This window comes from Hippopotamus amphibius, chromosome 13 (assembly GCF_030028045.1).
Source record: "Hippopotamus amphibius kiboko isolate mHipAmp2 chromosome 13, mHipAmp2.hap2, whole genome shotgun sequence".
NCBI classification, from domain to species: Eukaryota; Metazoa; Chordata; class Mammalia; order Artiodactyla; family Hippopotamidae; genus Hippopotamus; species Hippopotamus amphibius.
Genome location: NC_080198.1, coordinates 86297794 through 86315694, shown reverse-complemented (window position 1 = coordinate 86315694; position 17901 = coordinate 86297794). Strand labels below are relative to the sequence as shown.

Below are 17901 nucleotides of genomic sequence, written 5' to 3'. Positions count from 1 at the left end.
GTGAGGCTGAGGTGGTTGGGGGTGGGTGGGGGGAGGGCGGTCTCTCTGCCACCAGGGCCACCAGGTCAGCCGGAGCCGAGCAGGCCAAGTGGGGACAGCAGAGCGGGTACAACATGCCAAGATCCCCCCCCCCCCCCCCGCTGTTACGTAACATCACTTCCTTGTCCAGAAATGGTGAGGAAGCCAAAAAGGTGGTTGGAATAAGAGATCTTTCCTCCTCCTCCCAAATATTACTAGCAAGGAAGGGGAAGCTTTAAACTATCTCTTAGCTATGATGTGATGTTTGAGGAGAGAGTATCGGAGATGAGTCTGTGAGAGGTGAACAGAGGCAGGGACTTTGCAGAGACTGCCTCCCAGCAGCACACCGCACACCTCGTGCCCACTGCTTAAGTTCTTCTGCCTCACCTTGGGGCGAACGGACCAAAGCCTGCCAATTCAGGGCGCGAACCCTTGCGCTGCACAAAGTCATGTGTGTCTGCAGAGAGCAGACTTCCAGAGCCGGAAGAGAGTGTGATGGAGCTGGTCTGGCCCTATCCTCCTAGAGGGAACGGAGGCATTTGGTTGTTAGTGGCTGGTGTGAGGGGCCCCTAGAGATGCCCTGGGCCTCCTGGTTCCACATGGGTCACAGGAGCTGGTGAGGAGGAAGGAAGGACAGTGTGCACTGAGCACAGCTGTGCCCAGGCGCTGGGACATGATGTCACACAATCACAACAGCTCCGCTGACTTCAGCCCATTCACCAGGCTCTGTGAGGTGAAAGGCCTTGTCTAAGGTCACCCAGCCTACAGGTGGCAGGATTAGCTTTTGAGCCCTAAACCTAAGTTCTTTCCGCCATACCTCGGAGCTAAATTATCATTTGTTTTCTTCTTCTCACCTGCCTGCCTTCCACACCCATCACTAGCCAAAGCGCTGTTCTCACTGTGGAGGTGGAGGTGGTCTACATCTAGACCACTGCCCACCCCAAGATGCTATGCTCTGTTTGAAAGCACAATGAAAGAACAAAGGGCCTAAGAAATTAATTTTGAAATCTGAATCACTAAGATTGAAAGGATAACCTATAAAAGCCAACTTTAGGTCTTTAAAAGTAAATATCACCCAGTGTTTGAGAAAAAGTGATAATGTGTGGTGAGGAAGGTTAGTGCTCCTCCTTCTGCTGCTGAGTTAGTCCTGAAGTCCCAGCATCAAGCTAGTCAGTCCCCTAGTCGCCAGCCACAAGCTCTGACTCAAGATGATTCCCAGAACGGGGAGGAGGGAGGGAGAGGTCAGTGCCTCAAGGGGTCACTGGCCCTGGGCTTGGATCCAGGTTATACAGACTGAGGCATGGGTCCTGAATCTGTGCAGTTTCTTCCCTTGCGGTTATTCACAGTGAACTGTGATCAGTGAAAGCAGACTCTGGCGATGCTGAGATGACTCTGAGGCAGGCCTGTAACTACTAATAAGTTGCTCTATCTGCAGCTATTGGTTTCTCTTCCTGATCAGCCCCGTGTCTCCCCGTGAGGACGTACATCAAGTTGGTTGGCTGGGCCTCCCAGTGCAGGTCACACACACCAGACGCTCACCTCCGCTGGAAACACTACAGAAACATTTTCCAGGAAAGCTTGGAATGAGAGAGCCTCAGAATGCATTTTAATTCTGTATACTGAAGTGCTCAGGAGGACAGTAACTCTGGACACTCATCTGCCCACCTCCAAATTCTTTATCCAATTCACCCTTCTCTCTGCAAGTTCTCCTGCACTAACGACGCTAACTTTGGCCACAGAATTAGCGCACACTTTTTCTTTCCCTTTCCACTGTCATACTTGCGTGTAGTACGAGCCTGGAGAGGCGACAATGCGTTGTGGGTTCCAAGCACGAGCTCTGAGGAGTTAGACCTGAGCTGGGTGAACCCTGGCCTCCATCACACCCCTCGAGTTATCCTGAGCAAGTTATCTGAACATACCAAACCCCAGTCTCCTCGTCTGTGAAGTGGAAATAGTAAGCTGCTATACTCCATAACGTGTGTTGAGGGGATGGAAGCAGATAATACATGTGACAGGCGTGGCAAGTACCTGGCACCTGAAAGGGCACAATGAATGTTGATTACTGCAGTGGGTGGAGACTTGAGTTACAGAGAGGGACAGACCCAGCTCGGAACCTGACACTGCTGCACACCAGCCATGTGGACCTGGGAAAGTTACTGACATTTTCTCATCCCTCAAACAGGGCAGAGATCCCTCCCCGTGCAGCGCTGCCTCAAGAATGGGATGTAGAGGCTTCTATTAGAGCACCCAGGCCAGAATATGTGGTCCAGAAATGTTAGTTCCATTTCTGTTGTTCCATTGTCACACAGCATGCTTAGGAGGTAAAGGCAAGGTTCATACTATTTACAGAACTTTTGGTGGAAAATTAAGACCAATAGACAATTCTGCAAATCTCTTATGAAATATTATAAAATATCTTATAAAATAGAATATCTACAGAAATACAATGATAGCTGGGAAAAGTAATCCCAAGAGGGCAGCAAAAAGTTTGTTGTTACATTTACAGAGAATGTATCTAAAAATTTGGAAAACTTCAGGTTAGATTTGACTTAGAACTTAAAAAAAAAAAGTGGGCAATATTGTTTGAAATGCTTTCATCCCCCCCTGCATTCTATGACTCTGCTAAGGCTCACAGATGGTTCTAGGCAGGATCACCCCACTCCTCTGGATCTGTTAGCTGGCAGTTTCAGACCCAAAGGACACAGCTCAGGAAAAGGAAGTGAAAAGGCCTCAAACTCTCACTGTAGTATCAAGAGCTTCATGGAAAAGAAAAGAAAAGAAAAAAAAAGCACATTTATCCTTCCTAGTAAGAGCACCAACTAGCTGCATGTCAACTCAGACCCCATTTACTTTTAATGTATATATTATTCAAGTAAACTTTGTTTTCTGGTTCCCATATCTACAAAATAGATCAGAAGGAACATATTTACTACTTTAGGGGAGAGGTACAGTCCTAGACAGAACAAGAAGACACAATAAATTAAAAAGAGCAGATTTTTAAAACTCCTCCATTATTTGGGGTCATTTAGTAGTGTCAAACAGCATCAATGCCTTGTTACCATATACCATATGGTACACTGCACGTAGAGTGGTGGCATAGGGTATTAAGAAATATTTAACTTTCATGTACTCTGTTGAAGAAAGGTGCACCCACAAGAGTTAAAACTAAAAATTACATGTTTTGATACTTAAAGAGGTAAACCTAGAGTTCTCTGGGAAACTCCATTTTCCAGAAGGATAATTCCCTCAAGTTCCAGATGGCTCAGTGAGAAAACGTTCTATTAAACTACATTTGTCCAAAATAAATTTTTTATTCTATAAACTATTCTTGAGTGCACGGATCTTATTTAATTTCGTGGGGCTTTCATGAACAACACTACATGTTATACATCTCAGAAGAGTTGTAATGAGCCTCATTCTTCTCTCCGTCTACTTTCTTTTTTATAAATTTATTTATTTATTTATTGGCTGTGTTGGGTCTTCATTGCCGCACGTGGGCTTTCTCTAGTTGCTGTGAGCAGGGGCTACTCTTCGTTGAGGTGCACAGGCTCCTCATTGCTGTGGCTTCTCTTGTTGTGGAGCACGTGGGCTTCAGTAGTTGCGGCTCAATAGTTGTGGCTCACAGGCTCTAAAGCACAGGCTCAATAGTTGTGGCGCACGGGCTTAGCTGCTCTGCGGCATGTGGGATCATCCTGGATCAGGGATTGAACCCGTGTCCCCTGCATTGGCAAGCAGATTCTTAACCACTGCACCACCAGGGAAGCCCTACTCTTATTTTTTAATGGCATGTGATCACTCTTGCTAGCCAAGGGTCCCACTTTCCTGTTTGTTTCCCAAGGCAACTTAAACACAATTCTAGCACTTCTGACCATTAAAGACGGGAAAAGAATTGATGGGAAGGATACAACAGAGATTTTAAGGTATGATCCTCCCCAGCTCCTTTACTCATGCACAACTGCCCAGATAAAATCACCCTGTCTGCTAATCTAACAGGCCCAGCGACCAGCTTATTAGTGAGCCATGGTAGACGTCTGCTGGTTGCAGCCTGCCTCCCTCTTGATTATTCCAATGCCAATAGCCCCCCGGTTGGAGTAGTGAGCCCGACAGCCGTCCTGTACTGTGTGACCGTCTCCTGTGGCTACAGCTGATTACAAATGGGGGTAGACGTTTGACCCAAGCTCGGCTAGCCAGAGTCCCTTCTCTGGAATTTGATTTTCTATTTATTTTTTGGCCACTCGGCACATGGGATCTTAGCTCCCCACCAGGGATTGAACCCGTGCCCTCTGCGGTGGAAGCTCAGAGTCCTACCCACTGGACCACCAGGGAAGTCCCCACTTCTTTGGAATTTCAAAGAATTCTCTCTTTTGGAGCCTGGTACTGTAAGAACACGTGAGCCTGGGGGGTTCTGGACATGTGGATCAAAGAACTGAGGAGGCCAATCTGCAGAAGGGAGGATGTGATTCTGGGGGAAGGGGCAGATGTGAGAGACAGGAAAAGCATCTGGACAGTGTTCCAAGACTACCTTCTAGTACTCTCCTTGGCACACCTGCACTGCTGTCTTTGGCTTCCACACGATGCTCCTGTATCCTTAAACACATGTCCCTAACCTAGCAGGGCTTGTTTCTGCCCCTCGTGATCAAAGGCTCCCGTCACGTGAGCGAGCATAAGGCGTTCTGGAGAATGGTGAGAACCTGAAACCCTGCGGTCCGTACACAACTTAGTCTAGCCACCCAGTGCCGTGAGGCACCCATCTCTGTTTAAGACAGTGTGACCAAGGCTGCCTTTTCTATCAATGTCTGAATTTTCCTACTGAACGTTCTTACTAAGGAGTCCCTAGTAAGAACACTGCAGTCAAGTGTCACTGCCATGTGAATTCTCTACAATTTCCCCACTAACTCACGACAAGTTTAGCAGGGATTTGTGGACAAGCATAACAGGAGGGAAGATATGGGTAGGCCACCCCGCCACCCCAGATAGGAACAGAGACCTGCATGTCCTAGAAAGCACACCTGCAATCCTGACAAGACAGATGACACGCCCACAGTCGTCTCCATCAGGATCCAACCGCTTGGCCAACTGGCAGGCGAGGTCCTGCACTGGGCTGGGTCTCCACTCCCAGGACGCTCAGGAGGAGCGTGGGCACAGCGCCTGAGCAGGGTGCAGGTGGCCGCGCTGGTCTGCCACCTCCAGATGTGAGGCTCCCTTCCCGAGAGCGCCTAACTCCGCCATCTCCTGTGTGGTCAGTGGCAGTTCTAGGCTAAGGGCTCCCTGAGTGCTTGACACACTTGGTGCCTGAGCGTGTGACAAAAAGATGAAGGATGGGAAACAGGATGCTGTTTTTTCACTTTCTCATTATCAAAGCCTTAATTTTTACTTTGAGACTCTGGACAAGCCTTACCGTTTCTCTAGCTGCTTCCAACTTTACTACTTTGTAAGCACTTGGCTTTGCTTTCCAACTAGACATACCAACCTGGGAACACTGACACTTAATGTGGGTGACTACACCTATACTTGGGGAACACGTTCAGGGTAAAGGTCAGGCAAAAGTGTCAGGCTCACCAGGGTGACCTTCAAAATCTACATGAGACAAATGTTTTTCCTCAAGGAGACCACTGAAAATATTTAGACCTCTCCCTGACTCTTTTTTAAAAAGACAGGGCTGTCTCGGGCTTCAGACAAGGCTCCCAGAAGGCCTTCTGGGTCACGGTCCTCTCACTAATCCTGAAGATGACTCCAGTCTAACAAAATGGAAAGCTAGAAACAAATTTTTTAAAGAGGTAAATCCAAGCAGTGCACAATTAACTACTACATTCTATACTGTACTAGAAATTACTTCTCCCACACACCTCCTGGCTCCAGGGAAATTAAAAGGCTAAAGTCTTTAGTAAAAAATATATTTTAATTTCTCAGTTCAGCAAGTGTACAAGATAGAGATTATGCCCAAGCTACAGTCATAGTGTACAGAAGTAGGTCTGTACGTGCGAGCTGACATGCATCTCTGGGTGTGTTTAGCCAGAGGTTTTTTGTTTTTTAAAAAAAGATAGCTCGTTTCTACTTTTAAACTAGCTCTTTGAAGTCATATAATCAAAGGAAACATACTGAAATATCATAAGAATATCTTTTCAACCTAAATAATTTTAAGATAGTGGACTTTTTATTATGTTTTGCTAAAGTAAATACTAGGAAACTAATCTGTAAAGTTATGTTTTTAAGTTAGTAAACTCAGAATAATTCTCTCCAGCTTTTCAAAAATTCTAATTCTTTGCTTCTTTAAGTCTTTATGAATCTTAAGTCAGGAGGAAAGAAGTTCAGTATCTGATGATAATCTCTGACTCCTGACAGACACTTGCTGTTACATATTCCAAATCAAACGTGCACCAAAATACTGGAAACTCAAAGCAACTCGATCATTGTTCTGTCAAACCCAACAATTCACCCATGACTGGACAGTGTAAGTGCTACCCACTCCAGGAAGCCTTCCTTGATCTTGTTCTGATTTACGTACTTCTTGTTCTCTTTATTTTTACACATTGCACTGTATGCACTTCCTTGGTAGCGTAAAACGTATTATTTTATAATTATCCATTTGTATGTCTGGGAAAGGACGGGGTCCATTCAGCAAGTAACCCCACTGCCTAAAGCAGTTCTTGACTTGCAGGAGTAGACCTCATTGGATGTTTGCACAGCAGATAAACGATTGGCATTTTCTGATATTGGCCTTCATGGGAGAATGTGTGTAGTCTCACTGTCTGAGGCCTGGGCTCCCAGCTCCCACAAGAGGCAAGTTAGTTTACAAAAGCTAAGGAAGAATTTGGATTTCTTGAAAGATCGCACAGCTTGGGGATCACCTCCAATTTGGAGGAATATATTTTAAGGATCCTATTTCTAATAATCTTAAAGTTTGTTGCAAGGTGTTGAGACTGGATCAATGCTAATTTCGTTTCAACTACATTTCACCAAAGTGAATATTCCTATATAATACACAAAAGTAGAAACAGGGAGATGGGGACACAGCTGGGTGTACAAAACAACTGCAGTGGCATTTCCCGCCAACAAAACGAAAGCATTAAATGAAACGTGTCTTTCAAGGAGTAGAAACACAAGTTTCCAGAGGGTTTTTCTGTTCACAGAGGGGTCTTTTCCTTACAGTCCACTGTCCCACACTAGTTCAGAGTAATGAGAGTTCCCTGGCATTTGAGCATTGGATATCTAAGCTCAGTGATCTAATTTAATAGGAATTTCCTTTAAGGACAGCAGGATAGTGGTAAGTTTCACTGTGCAGAGAGAAACCCTCTCAAAAATCATTTCATGTTAGAGTCGTGGCATATTCCCTGTCTGGGCACTGCTTGCTGTTAGTTTTACCTTCCTGAGGGAGGGCTGTGACTTCAGAACTTGCCTTTAGCATGGAAAACACATCCTGTGAGCTTTCACAGATACCATTTGCAGGACTGAGTCTAACCAAACATTTAATCTGTCTTTGGCTTTTTCCTAAGGTGGAGCCAGCACTAGTGGGACCAAAGTCTGGCAAACAAGGAGCCACATGATGGCATCAGTGGAGAACCAAAGCCCCAAGCTAGAGGCAGTGCTTCTGAACACTCATTCTGTGGAGGAGGAGGGTAGGCAGGAGGTGATCTATATAGGAATTGAAGAGCAAGTACACTGTGGACAAGTCGTTTTCAAGATCACACAGGTGCCTTAATAGTTACATAGAGCCACTGCAGACCTAGAATGAGGACGACAAATTAGTAAACAAAAAAAAGAGACCCGAGTCCCTTTACTAACACTGGGAGGCAGTGCAGCCCGCGGAAGCTCAAAGCAGACCAGGAAGTTGGGACTTGATGCAGCCGGGAGCCTATAGGCCAGCAAAGTGTCCCTTTCGCTTCTGCCAAAGAGGAACCAGAGTCTCCTGGCTTAAACTTACTACCCCAGGTCATACAGCACAGGGAGGGCTAAAGTGAGAGCCTGCGTGGCCTCACTCCTAGTCTAAGCTCTTTCTACAACAGGATGCTCTGTTGCCCTGGTCTTTCATTCAGAACAATACACAGAACACTCTGCAGGGAAAACAACTGGTTATTCCTGAGTGTCCTCTCCTCAGAAGGGCCTTTCATGATCTTCAACCCAAAGCCAACCCTCAAGTCACTCCCTGTTTTATTTTTATCATAGCACTTAATTTTCCTGTTTTGTTTTAAATCAACTCTCTCTCCACGATGTAAGCAGTACAGAGCAGGGATCTTCTGAGCCTCATTTGATGCTGTATTTCCAGGTATTATGGAGCTAACTGGCATTTATAAAGTGCTCAATAAAAAATGCTGAATGATGACTAAACAAGTCAACCAGTACACAAATAGAAGTTTCTGAATTCCTAAAACAGAGAAAGGGATGGGGAAACAGTAGGGATAGTATCATTCCTAATTTGCTGAAATCTTTATGAATGCAGATCTGACCTTCTCTCTGCTTAGTAATTCTTATCAAATGACTGCCAGTGACACTCTCTAAAATAGGATAGTGGGGAGGACAGAACTTCAAAGGCTGCATGACTGATCCAGCGACGAGAGGGGAGAGGAACACTGGAGACTCTGATTAAGTGCAGCCCAGCTGACGGGAGCCTCACTGGCTGCTGGTGAGAATCTTTTTCTTGGAGGGAGGTGGGGACTTTGTTGTGTTTTTCTGGGGCAGGGCAGAAGGGACACCTTGACCTTTAGAAAAACAAGTGACAAGAAAGCGCAATGACTGCTGTAACATTTGGGATACATTCTAGGACAAAAATGCATTCAGCCTAATCTTCTAATCTAAAATACTATATAATGTTAATCATTAAGGACACAAAACCAAATATCAAAGTCTGAAGTATAGAAATACATTTTTGCATGATGTGTAATAGAAACAGCAGTAAAGATTTTGGTGCAAACAGAAGACAGAGTAAATCAGTGAATGTCGGTCCTTAGCACGTGGTGCTTATAAGGGTTTTCCATTTAGAGGCAGAGCATAAAAAGGACTGCTGTCATACCTAAGCACTGAGTAATTAAAAGGCCAATATTCTTCTAAAAAATGTAAAAAAAAGCAAGTACAAAAGCATGTGCTTGCTACTAGAATTACTTCTAAACTATGATGCCATGAGCACCTGAGGGCAGGGCCTGTGCTCCTAATAACCAAGCTGGGAGGCCAGCTCAGAAGAGGTCCTCAATCAACAGCCATTAAGTTGAATTAAATATGAACATCATCACTGACATTTTTCTGATACCTTGTTTGGTCACCTGTATGAAGGGCTGATCTTCTTTTCACCTGGAGAAAAGCCTGCCACTCAGTACTAGTTTAGAAGACTTTTGATATCATAAAGCAACAATGATGACATTTTGAAGAACCTGGGGAATCCAAATAAAGACGACGAAAGTTTCACAGGGGAGAAGGCAACTGAGTTAGGCCTTGATGTGGGGTGGAGGGAGGCAGGGAGGCAAATGTACAATAAACTAAGAGCCCTAGGGGGTGGGGGTTACTGTTCGCATTTTACAGTGGGAGAAAATGAAGATTAAGAAGCTCAAGTAGATTGCCTTGGCAAACAGCTGATACAAAACTCCTATCTATCTGGTACCAAAATCTCTGCAGACTCCCCTGGGAAAGTCCGTTGAAACTGGAGCACCAAAATTAAGTTCTAAAAGATTAAGTGGTCATCTGGTTCTAGTCAAGAATGAAATGACCCGCAGGCTACTGCTCTTCTTCCAAGAAACACCAGCCTCAGGCAGAGGAAACGGGCTTTCCGAGCACAGGGACAGCACGTGCAGCAGCCTCCATCTGTCTGGGGGACGGCAAATAACTTTGTGGGAACTGAGCACAGGACACACGGCTGGAGGTGAGCTGAGGCAGAGCGCGGAGCCCCGAGTACAGGGCAGATGCAGATCCACACTAGCTCTGCGGTCTGCTCTGCGGTCTGCTCTGCGTCCTTCAGACAGTGGGAAGCGCTGACCGTTTTTAACTCGGGAAGTGACACAATCCGTTTGTGTTTTAGCAAATCCCTCTGGGAGCAACACAGAGGATGAATTGGCAGAAAGGAAGTCTGGAAGCAGGAAAATTATCCAAAGGCTATTATATTAATCCGGATGGAAAGTTCGAGCACCTGAGCTGGGCTGTGAAACTGCTGAGTATGAGAGGAAAGACTCGAGACAGACCCAAAACACAGAGCTCACAGGACTGGGATACAGGTTCCTAGAGAGAATAGAATCAAAGGAAGCGCCTCTGAGAAGAACTGTGACAGTGTAGACACACTGTGAATTCAAAGCCCGCAAAGACTGAGGCAATTCACAAAGCCAGGTTCCCACCAGGGCTGGTGGTCACGTGGTCAAAAATCAAATAACTACAATAAAGAAAAATGAAATAAAGATTATAAAGATGAGAGCGAGATCTAGCAATGGTTACCAATAAAGAACTTAATAGAATACAGTTAATAAGTCCCCATGCCATATTTTTAAATAGAAAAAAATGAAGCATCTCTCTTTCTCACTGAAAACAAATATATTACTTTTAAGCTTCTATATATCATCTCAACTGAGAAAAAATCTCTACAGAGCAAAATCTTCCAAGTCCTGGGCCAGTATAGGCCTGAGCTCCTCCAATGCAGCCCTGAGTTTGTGGAGTGAGATGGCATTTTGCTGGTTTTTGTTACTTGTTTGTTTTTTAAGCAGGCAGATTTTCCACTGGTCAGTAAGGAATGGCTGACAAGAGTTAGGGGAAAGGAAATGGAGAAAGATTAAAGGGGCAAAAGGGGGAAGAAGAGAAGAGAGAGACACATGCTCTATTGCGAATCCATAGCCGGTATAAAAACCATCAGATGTTTTAAAGCACTGATTTGATTTTGGTGGCTTTTCCTCTTTAAAGGAGCAATGCTGAACGGCTTCAGTATGAGCAAGGAGATTCACAAGCAAGTGCCTCTGTTTATAACTAATGTCAGCAGTAGGGCCAGAGAGTCGTTCTTACCATGTTTCAGATGTAGGCAGCTGTCATTCTTGGACCTGTACCTGCAGAAAATTGTGTCTTTAACAAATTTTTATTGAAGAGGTTTTTGTACATTCCAAATACGTAGTAGCTACAATATAATGTGGACCTGTTTGCTTTATTTTTTATGGTTCTTATACCAGCCATTTTTATTTGTGCAGTACAAGTAGAGGCCTTATCTTTAATGAAAGAAGGGGGAAATAAATAGGACCTCACTGATTGATGCCTTGAATTAATGTACAGGAAAGATAAACCCTATCATCATGTTTTATACTTTTCAATAACCCCAAACCACAGAAAAGATTCTCAGGGGGATATAAGGTAGCATATTATAGCGTCGTCATAAAACACTGCATTGTAAGGAGTTATGCAAACAGAAGAACAGAAGTGTTAAAGCAAAGAGAACACAGGCAACAAAAGCAAAAACAAGACCTAAAAAACAACCACAGTTAACAGCCAGGATTCCAGGTGACAGGGTTTGGGAACGCTTTTTAGATGTACCTCTGCATAGCCAGTCAACATGTAAAAGAAAGGTCTTTCAAACATTTTAAGACAATCTCAGGAAGAAAAGCAGAGTTCAAGAATCACATGTTACAGCTGAAGCATAAAGCAGTGTGTAGAAAGATGCAGACTAAAAACTTTAAAAGGTGTTTGTCAGAAGCATGAGAATTGGCTGGAAAGTCACATGGTGCCTACCTGATGTAGATTCCTGTAGTTTCTCTCTCTTCCTCTTCTTTTTCTTACCCTGGAAGAAGACAGGCACGTATTCATGTTATAGACTGTACTGTGAACACAGGGATGAACGTGATACAAAAGGACCGGCAGGCGGTCAACCGAGAGATTAAGATGCTTCATTACCTCTCTCTTTACCATCTGTACCTAGAAACAAAGAGCAAGAGAAAGAAATTCTTATCTGTGACCTTTGTCTCTAGAGCTTCATATTTAATGCTTTCAGTACTGTACTGATGTTGGCAGTGGCCTCACACAGACACACAGGGTGATGATGTCCTAGGCTGTGGCCACATCCCCGCGCGCCCGCCCCCCCTCCCTGCCTCCACCCCCCCACGCCCAAGGAAAGCCCGCTGCAGGAGGCACTCCTTTTATTGCTAACCACCACACTCGGAAGCCGCTTCTGGTAGCGTTGATGAGAAATCTTCCTCACTGTGAATTCTACCATCTAATTAAAAATCCACAATGCTAACTGAGGCCCCTCAGCCCCCATGGCGCAGACAGGATGTAACTGAGGACAGCAGTAGAAGGGTAAGATAGAACCTGAGAAAACTTAAAAGGTAATTTTAAAGACTTATTTCTGGCTGTTAAGGACCGTGCTTCCTACAACAGACACAATAACATGAATATGCTTGCGATTTAAAATACATTTCAAAATCACCTTAATCACAAATCTACAATTTTAGGTCTCATTTATTGTGGTTTAATTTTCTATTTTTCTTCATAATTAGTTTCCCCTTAAGAAATAATTATAGTAGGGCACAGACAGTATAAATTTGATTTACATGAATAGGAAATGACCAACCTGGGTCAGGACGGTCTTTTCAAATAAGTGTAACAGAGCACGTATCACATCCAGTAAGTCTACCTTACGTCTGTTGTAATAGTCACATTCACAAAAAATAAAACTGTAAGATTATATTGAGTATACTGTGTGAATACATAAAAGTATATATTTTTATGCACCTCAAGATAGTTTTTCTTCACATCACATGACCCAATCATTGAGGCTTTATATCTTTGGAAAGTTGACTGAAACTATCCTCACAAACACTAAGGCAAACAACAGATATCAGTGACCTGGGGAAGTGGCATATCAAAAATAATGGCGTCTTCTTTAAGATGGTTGCGGGGCTCCCGGAAGAGGGGAGCTGGCAGAGGAAGTGCTTCTCACAGGCATCCGCTCTCTCCCTTTCAAATGCAATGACTGGTTTTCAGAAGGTGCAACAAGGTTGTTTCATGTGTCTGGAGCCTTCTTCCTCACCTTCTCCTCCTAGCGCCCTTTTGCCCTGTTAAGACTCATCTCAGGTGTCATCTCGTCCAGGACCCTTCTCTGCCCCCCTCCATCTCCACCCCTGCGTCAGCCCCAGGCAGAGCTCACCACACAACCTAACTCCTCACAGGTGTCAGGATTGGGCTGCAGCCCTGGGCCCCTCACCACATGAGCACTGCCCGAGTCTTAGCACATCTCTGCCACCCAGCACATGCCTAGAACATGTGACTGTGGCCTGATGTGTTGGACTGATGTTGCTTTTGTGAAACAACCTGTACTATATTCTCAGTATACACCAGTGCTTCAAGAGAACTTACATTTATGGTAGACAAAAGGACATAAGGAGTTTGGATGTATTCATGTCAACTTACACGAAAACAAAATTCATGTGTAGTAAACACAAAAAATTTTCATTAAAATCATATATAGTACTGGGGTTTTAAGAACTACACTGAAAAGCTCTACTAAGATAAATATAACATACTTAAGAAAATATGTGCACTGCTGATTTATGAAAACCAGTTATAAAAAATGAAAGTTATAAAAACAAACTGAAGTTATAAAATCTGTGATGCCACAGAGTAGGATATCTTCATATTAAATCACTGAGGAATATATTTAATATGACCTCAGTGAGCATCAGGACAGTATTCTGATAATGAAATGCTAGCTAAGATGCAGAGCATGTATCTTATTTAGACTGTATTCCTATACTCTTATTTTAAGAATGCACTATAATATCTTTAGCTTAAGTGATACCCCTTGATTGACTTCTGTTTGCCTTAATAATTAACAGGCTTATTTTGATAATTACAAAAATTTTAAGTAACAAAGCTGGGCTTTCCCTTCATTCAAAGAGATCCTAAAATCAAGTTACGTAAACAATGTCCTTTAAGAGTTGTGCAGAGGAAAATCTTTAAAGGTAAATTCACATAACACTGGTTTTCTTTAGAACTACTTTCTTCCCGTCTTTCCACATGGAGAAAAGGGGAGAGAACAAAAGGGAGAGAACATGTTTAACTCTTTTTAAAAGTGGAAACTCACTCCTTAAGGACCAGAAACAAACTTCGCTCAAAAACATGATATCACTTATATGTGGAATCTAAAATACAACATAAATAAATTAGGAGGTTGGGATTAACATATACACATTACTATACATAAAATAGATAATCAATAAGGACCTACTGTATAGCACAGGGAACTCTACTCAATACTCTGTAATAACCTATATGGGAGAAGAATCTGAAAAAGAATAGATATATGTATAACTGAATTACTTTGTTGTATACCTGAAACACAACACTGTAAATCAACTATACTCCAATATAAAACAAAAATAAATAAGTTTAAAAAAAATAAAATAAATTACAACACAAATGAACATATCTATGAAACAGAAACAGACTCACAGACATAGATAACAGACCTTTGGTTGCCAAGGGGGTGAGGGGGATGGGGAAGGGAAGGATTGGGAGTTTGGAATTAGCAGACATAAACTATTATACATAGGATGGATAAACACAAGGTCCTACTGTATAGCACAGGGAACTATATTCAATATCCTGTGATAAACCATAATGGAAAAGAACATGAAAAAGAATATATATACGTACAACTGAATCACTTTGCTGTACAGCAGAAGTTAACACTGTAAATCAAGTATAGTTCAATTAAAAAAAAAAAAGACATTCAACATGCAATACTAAATCTATGCAAATTCACAGCAAAGCTCTCCCAGGGGTCAAAGAAGGACAGCCACTCTCCCCTATAAGGCCAACCACATCCAAAAGCGACCCAGGACAGGGTTAGATGAGGACACTTGAAACACTTTAGGTGGGGGACTGATCTTCCCCCTTAAAGGACATTGCAAAGGCTCTATCCAGAAAATACTAATTATAGCCCAGAGAATGGAAGCCCAGTACTCTTCAATTAAAGCAGTCTTCCTAAACAGGCCCTGGAATACTGAGCTGGTGCACCTGCAAGAGGAGGGAAATGGCACAGAATGTGAAGTCTGGGGGACTTAGGTGTCCCTTGCAGCTCAGCCACTATATGGCCCTGGACAAATTACCTAACCTCCTGACCCTCTAATTTTCCTCATCTGTAAAATGCAATAATACTGCTTATGCCAAAAGATTATTATAAGGATTAGAAGATAACACAAAAAGCATTTAAGGCAGTTCTTGACAATCAGCAGATAGTACTGGGTCGGCCAAAAAGTTCGTTCAGGTTTTTCCATAACGTCTTAGGATAAAAACCCGAACGAACTTTTTGGCCAACCCAAATAGTTATTAAAACAACCAAGACAACAATTCAGGAGAGCTGATGAAGCTGCTGCTCCCAAGTCACAAACAGCAGGACTCACACTTCCTGCGTCAGAGTTGTATCCAATGTTTAAGCTCCAAATCCTGACCAGTAGTGACTTTTTCTTTGGAGCATGTTATAGGAAACAAATGTGTTCCAAAGTCTCAGTGCCTCATTATATGGGATGTATGACCTCAAATGTGCGGCCCCACAAGACCATCTACAGCAATGGCCACACATTAATTTACATATTGATTCACGGCTTCACCCTTGCCCTTTTTAAGAAGAACAGTTCCATTTAATATGAAGACTGTCCTAGCCAGCACTCTGAATGCTAGCCTCACAGGAAACATGAAAATTATCGTCAGATTTTTAAATTAAGAGCTTAAGTAATCAAAATCGTTCCCCTCTATAAAATATGATACAATATCACATAATAGTCCTTCTCAGAAGTAGTTTTTGCTGTATTAAGACTACATGAATAATATGTTCAAACTCTAAAGTAAAAAAATATTGGCAATATAAATGTGTTTTTTGCCAATAAAATTAGTATAACTTAAAAATATAATACCTACTCCATCTGAATAAAATATATAATAGACAACAGGGTACATTAATGTGAACCAAACAAAAAAAATTTTTTTACCCAGTTTTAATTAGTCTGTGCAAAACAGTCACTTGAATACTTGAAGTGTAAAATAACGTAATCCCTTCTGGAAAGAAATTTGACAATATATATCAAGAGCCTTTAAAATATTTGTAATCTGTAGTCAACAGTTTCACTACTGTGAATCTATCCTATAGAAATAAGTCCTGAATACAGAAAAAACTGTTATGCTGTTATGCACAGTTCATTGCAGGACTATTTCCAATTATAAAAAAAATAGCAAATGTCTAAACAACAGGGGAAAATGGTAAATTGTGACATTCACTCAATGAAATATTGTACGCCTGTTAAAAATGATGTACAGAAACACTATGCCATAACAGAACATTGCTTATTATATAGCAGAGCAAGCAGCATGATACAAAAGTGTATGTATATACACACCCACCCACACATCTCCAAGTGAAAAATAAAAAGATATGCACAGAAAAAATACTGGAAGGCAGTGTAACTAGTTATTACCAATGTTGCCTTTACATGATGGTATCATTTGCTTTTTAAAAAAATCTTTTTCACCAACATTTTAATGATAAGTTTTTTTATTGAAAAAAAAACTTAGAAATTTCATTAGCATATAGCCAAAAAAAATATGACAGTGCAAAGCTTTCAAAATGGAATATATATACATGAAATCTTTATTATAAAGTTCATTAACTTTCAAAAATAGAAAACAGTGCAAGCATTAGATACACTCTACAACACATTTCCCTCATGAGAGCAAAAGAGAGAGAGAATGAGTGAGAGGGGAGAGCCGTTGGTGGGCATAAAGTGCTTACGTAATTGTCTCTTGCAGACCAGCCTGGATAGAGCTGCATATGTAGCTGTCTCTCCTTCCGCGCTAATTCATAATATTTAGCCTGCTCTTCACGAGAGAGAGCATGCCACTGAAAAAGAAAGGGGAAGGAGGAAAAAATCAGGTAAAAGCAAAATAGCAACAGTATTATATATTTCATATTTCAAATACTGAAGAATGAAAATATTAAGCATTTAAACTTTGATTTACTTTTAAATGGCAGAAGACCATGTTTGCAGAAATCGATCTAGAATTTGGTGGCTGGAGTGAGACTCAAACTTTGGTTTCTCTATCCTGTTCTCATGTTACACGAAACCTATCAAAGTATTCAAAGTGAAATGGGCTGTCACCAAGCCTTTCTCTTCTCCAGTACAAATTAAAGAGAACACTCACTGGTGAACCTCAACACCCAACTTAGCCCTCTTTCATAGTTTGTGGCATATTCTGACATCTGAGACCAAGTACCAGTTATTTATGCAAAATGAAGTTATTTTCACACGTCCTTTCCACAAAGATATATCATCACCTCCTATGCACACTCTCCCACTCCGTCATATGAGGAATCTGAAACCTTCATCATATGATCCTGTCCATAAAGCAAATCATCAAAAGCCAGTCTGTCTCAGTCTCTTCACCCTCCCCTCACACTTAAACACTAATTGTCCATAGGGAGAACAGAGATAACACTGTACAATCAAACATACACACTTTATGGCTATGTTTTTTAGTTTCCTTCTAATGGAAAACAAGGAGGATGACCTATGTTTATTTTAACATCTAGACTTTGAGACTATAGGATCTAATTTGGAATATGTAGCAGCTGATACCCTGCAAATTTTCCATTTCCCTTGAGTTAACATATATTTATATATCATACAGAGCAAAATAGTTTATGTAGGCAAGGCACTGTTTGGGATTTTAAGCAGCCTGTATGGGCACTTTGCTTTGTGTGTGTTTGCACACAACTTACCCCAGGCCCCCAGTGAGCAGTTTCCAAGTACGTCCCCCGATTTCCCAAATGCCAGGATCTGCCGTCAGAACCTCCCAGGAGAACTGGCTGCACTTTTGGGGACCCACTGGCTGGAGGTGACGGCACAGAGGCGGTGGCTGCAGGAGGCGCGAACCCGCGCC

The 17901-nt window shown here is 42.5% G+C and overlaps 1 protein-coding gene across 3 annotated transcripts in view; it reads right to left on the bottom strand.

Annotated features, from left to right (window-relative positions):
* The window catches only part of LEF1 (lymphoid enhancer binding factor 1), a 114750-nt gene that overhangs the window by 4128 nt on the left and 92721 nt on the right, over window positions 1-17901 (bottom strand). The window contains exons 9-11 of one of the 3 annotated variants that reach the window (XM_057706690.1): window positions 16754-16861; window positions 11701-11749; window positions 10987-11027 (exon numbers count right to left, since the gene is read on the bottom strand). In XM_057706690.1, the coding sequence (XP_057562673.1) occupies window positions 10993-11027; window positions 11701-11749; window positions 16754-16861 (192 nt within the window). In that variant the 3' untranslated portion in view covers window positions 10987-10992. The remainder of the gene's footprint in view (window positions 1-10986; window positions 11028-11700; window positions 11750-16753; window positions 16862-17901) is intronic. The other 2 variants (XM_057706691.1, XM_057706692.1) reach the window with 2 other exon arrangements.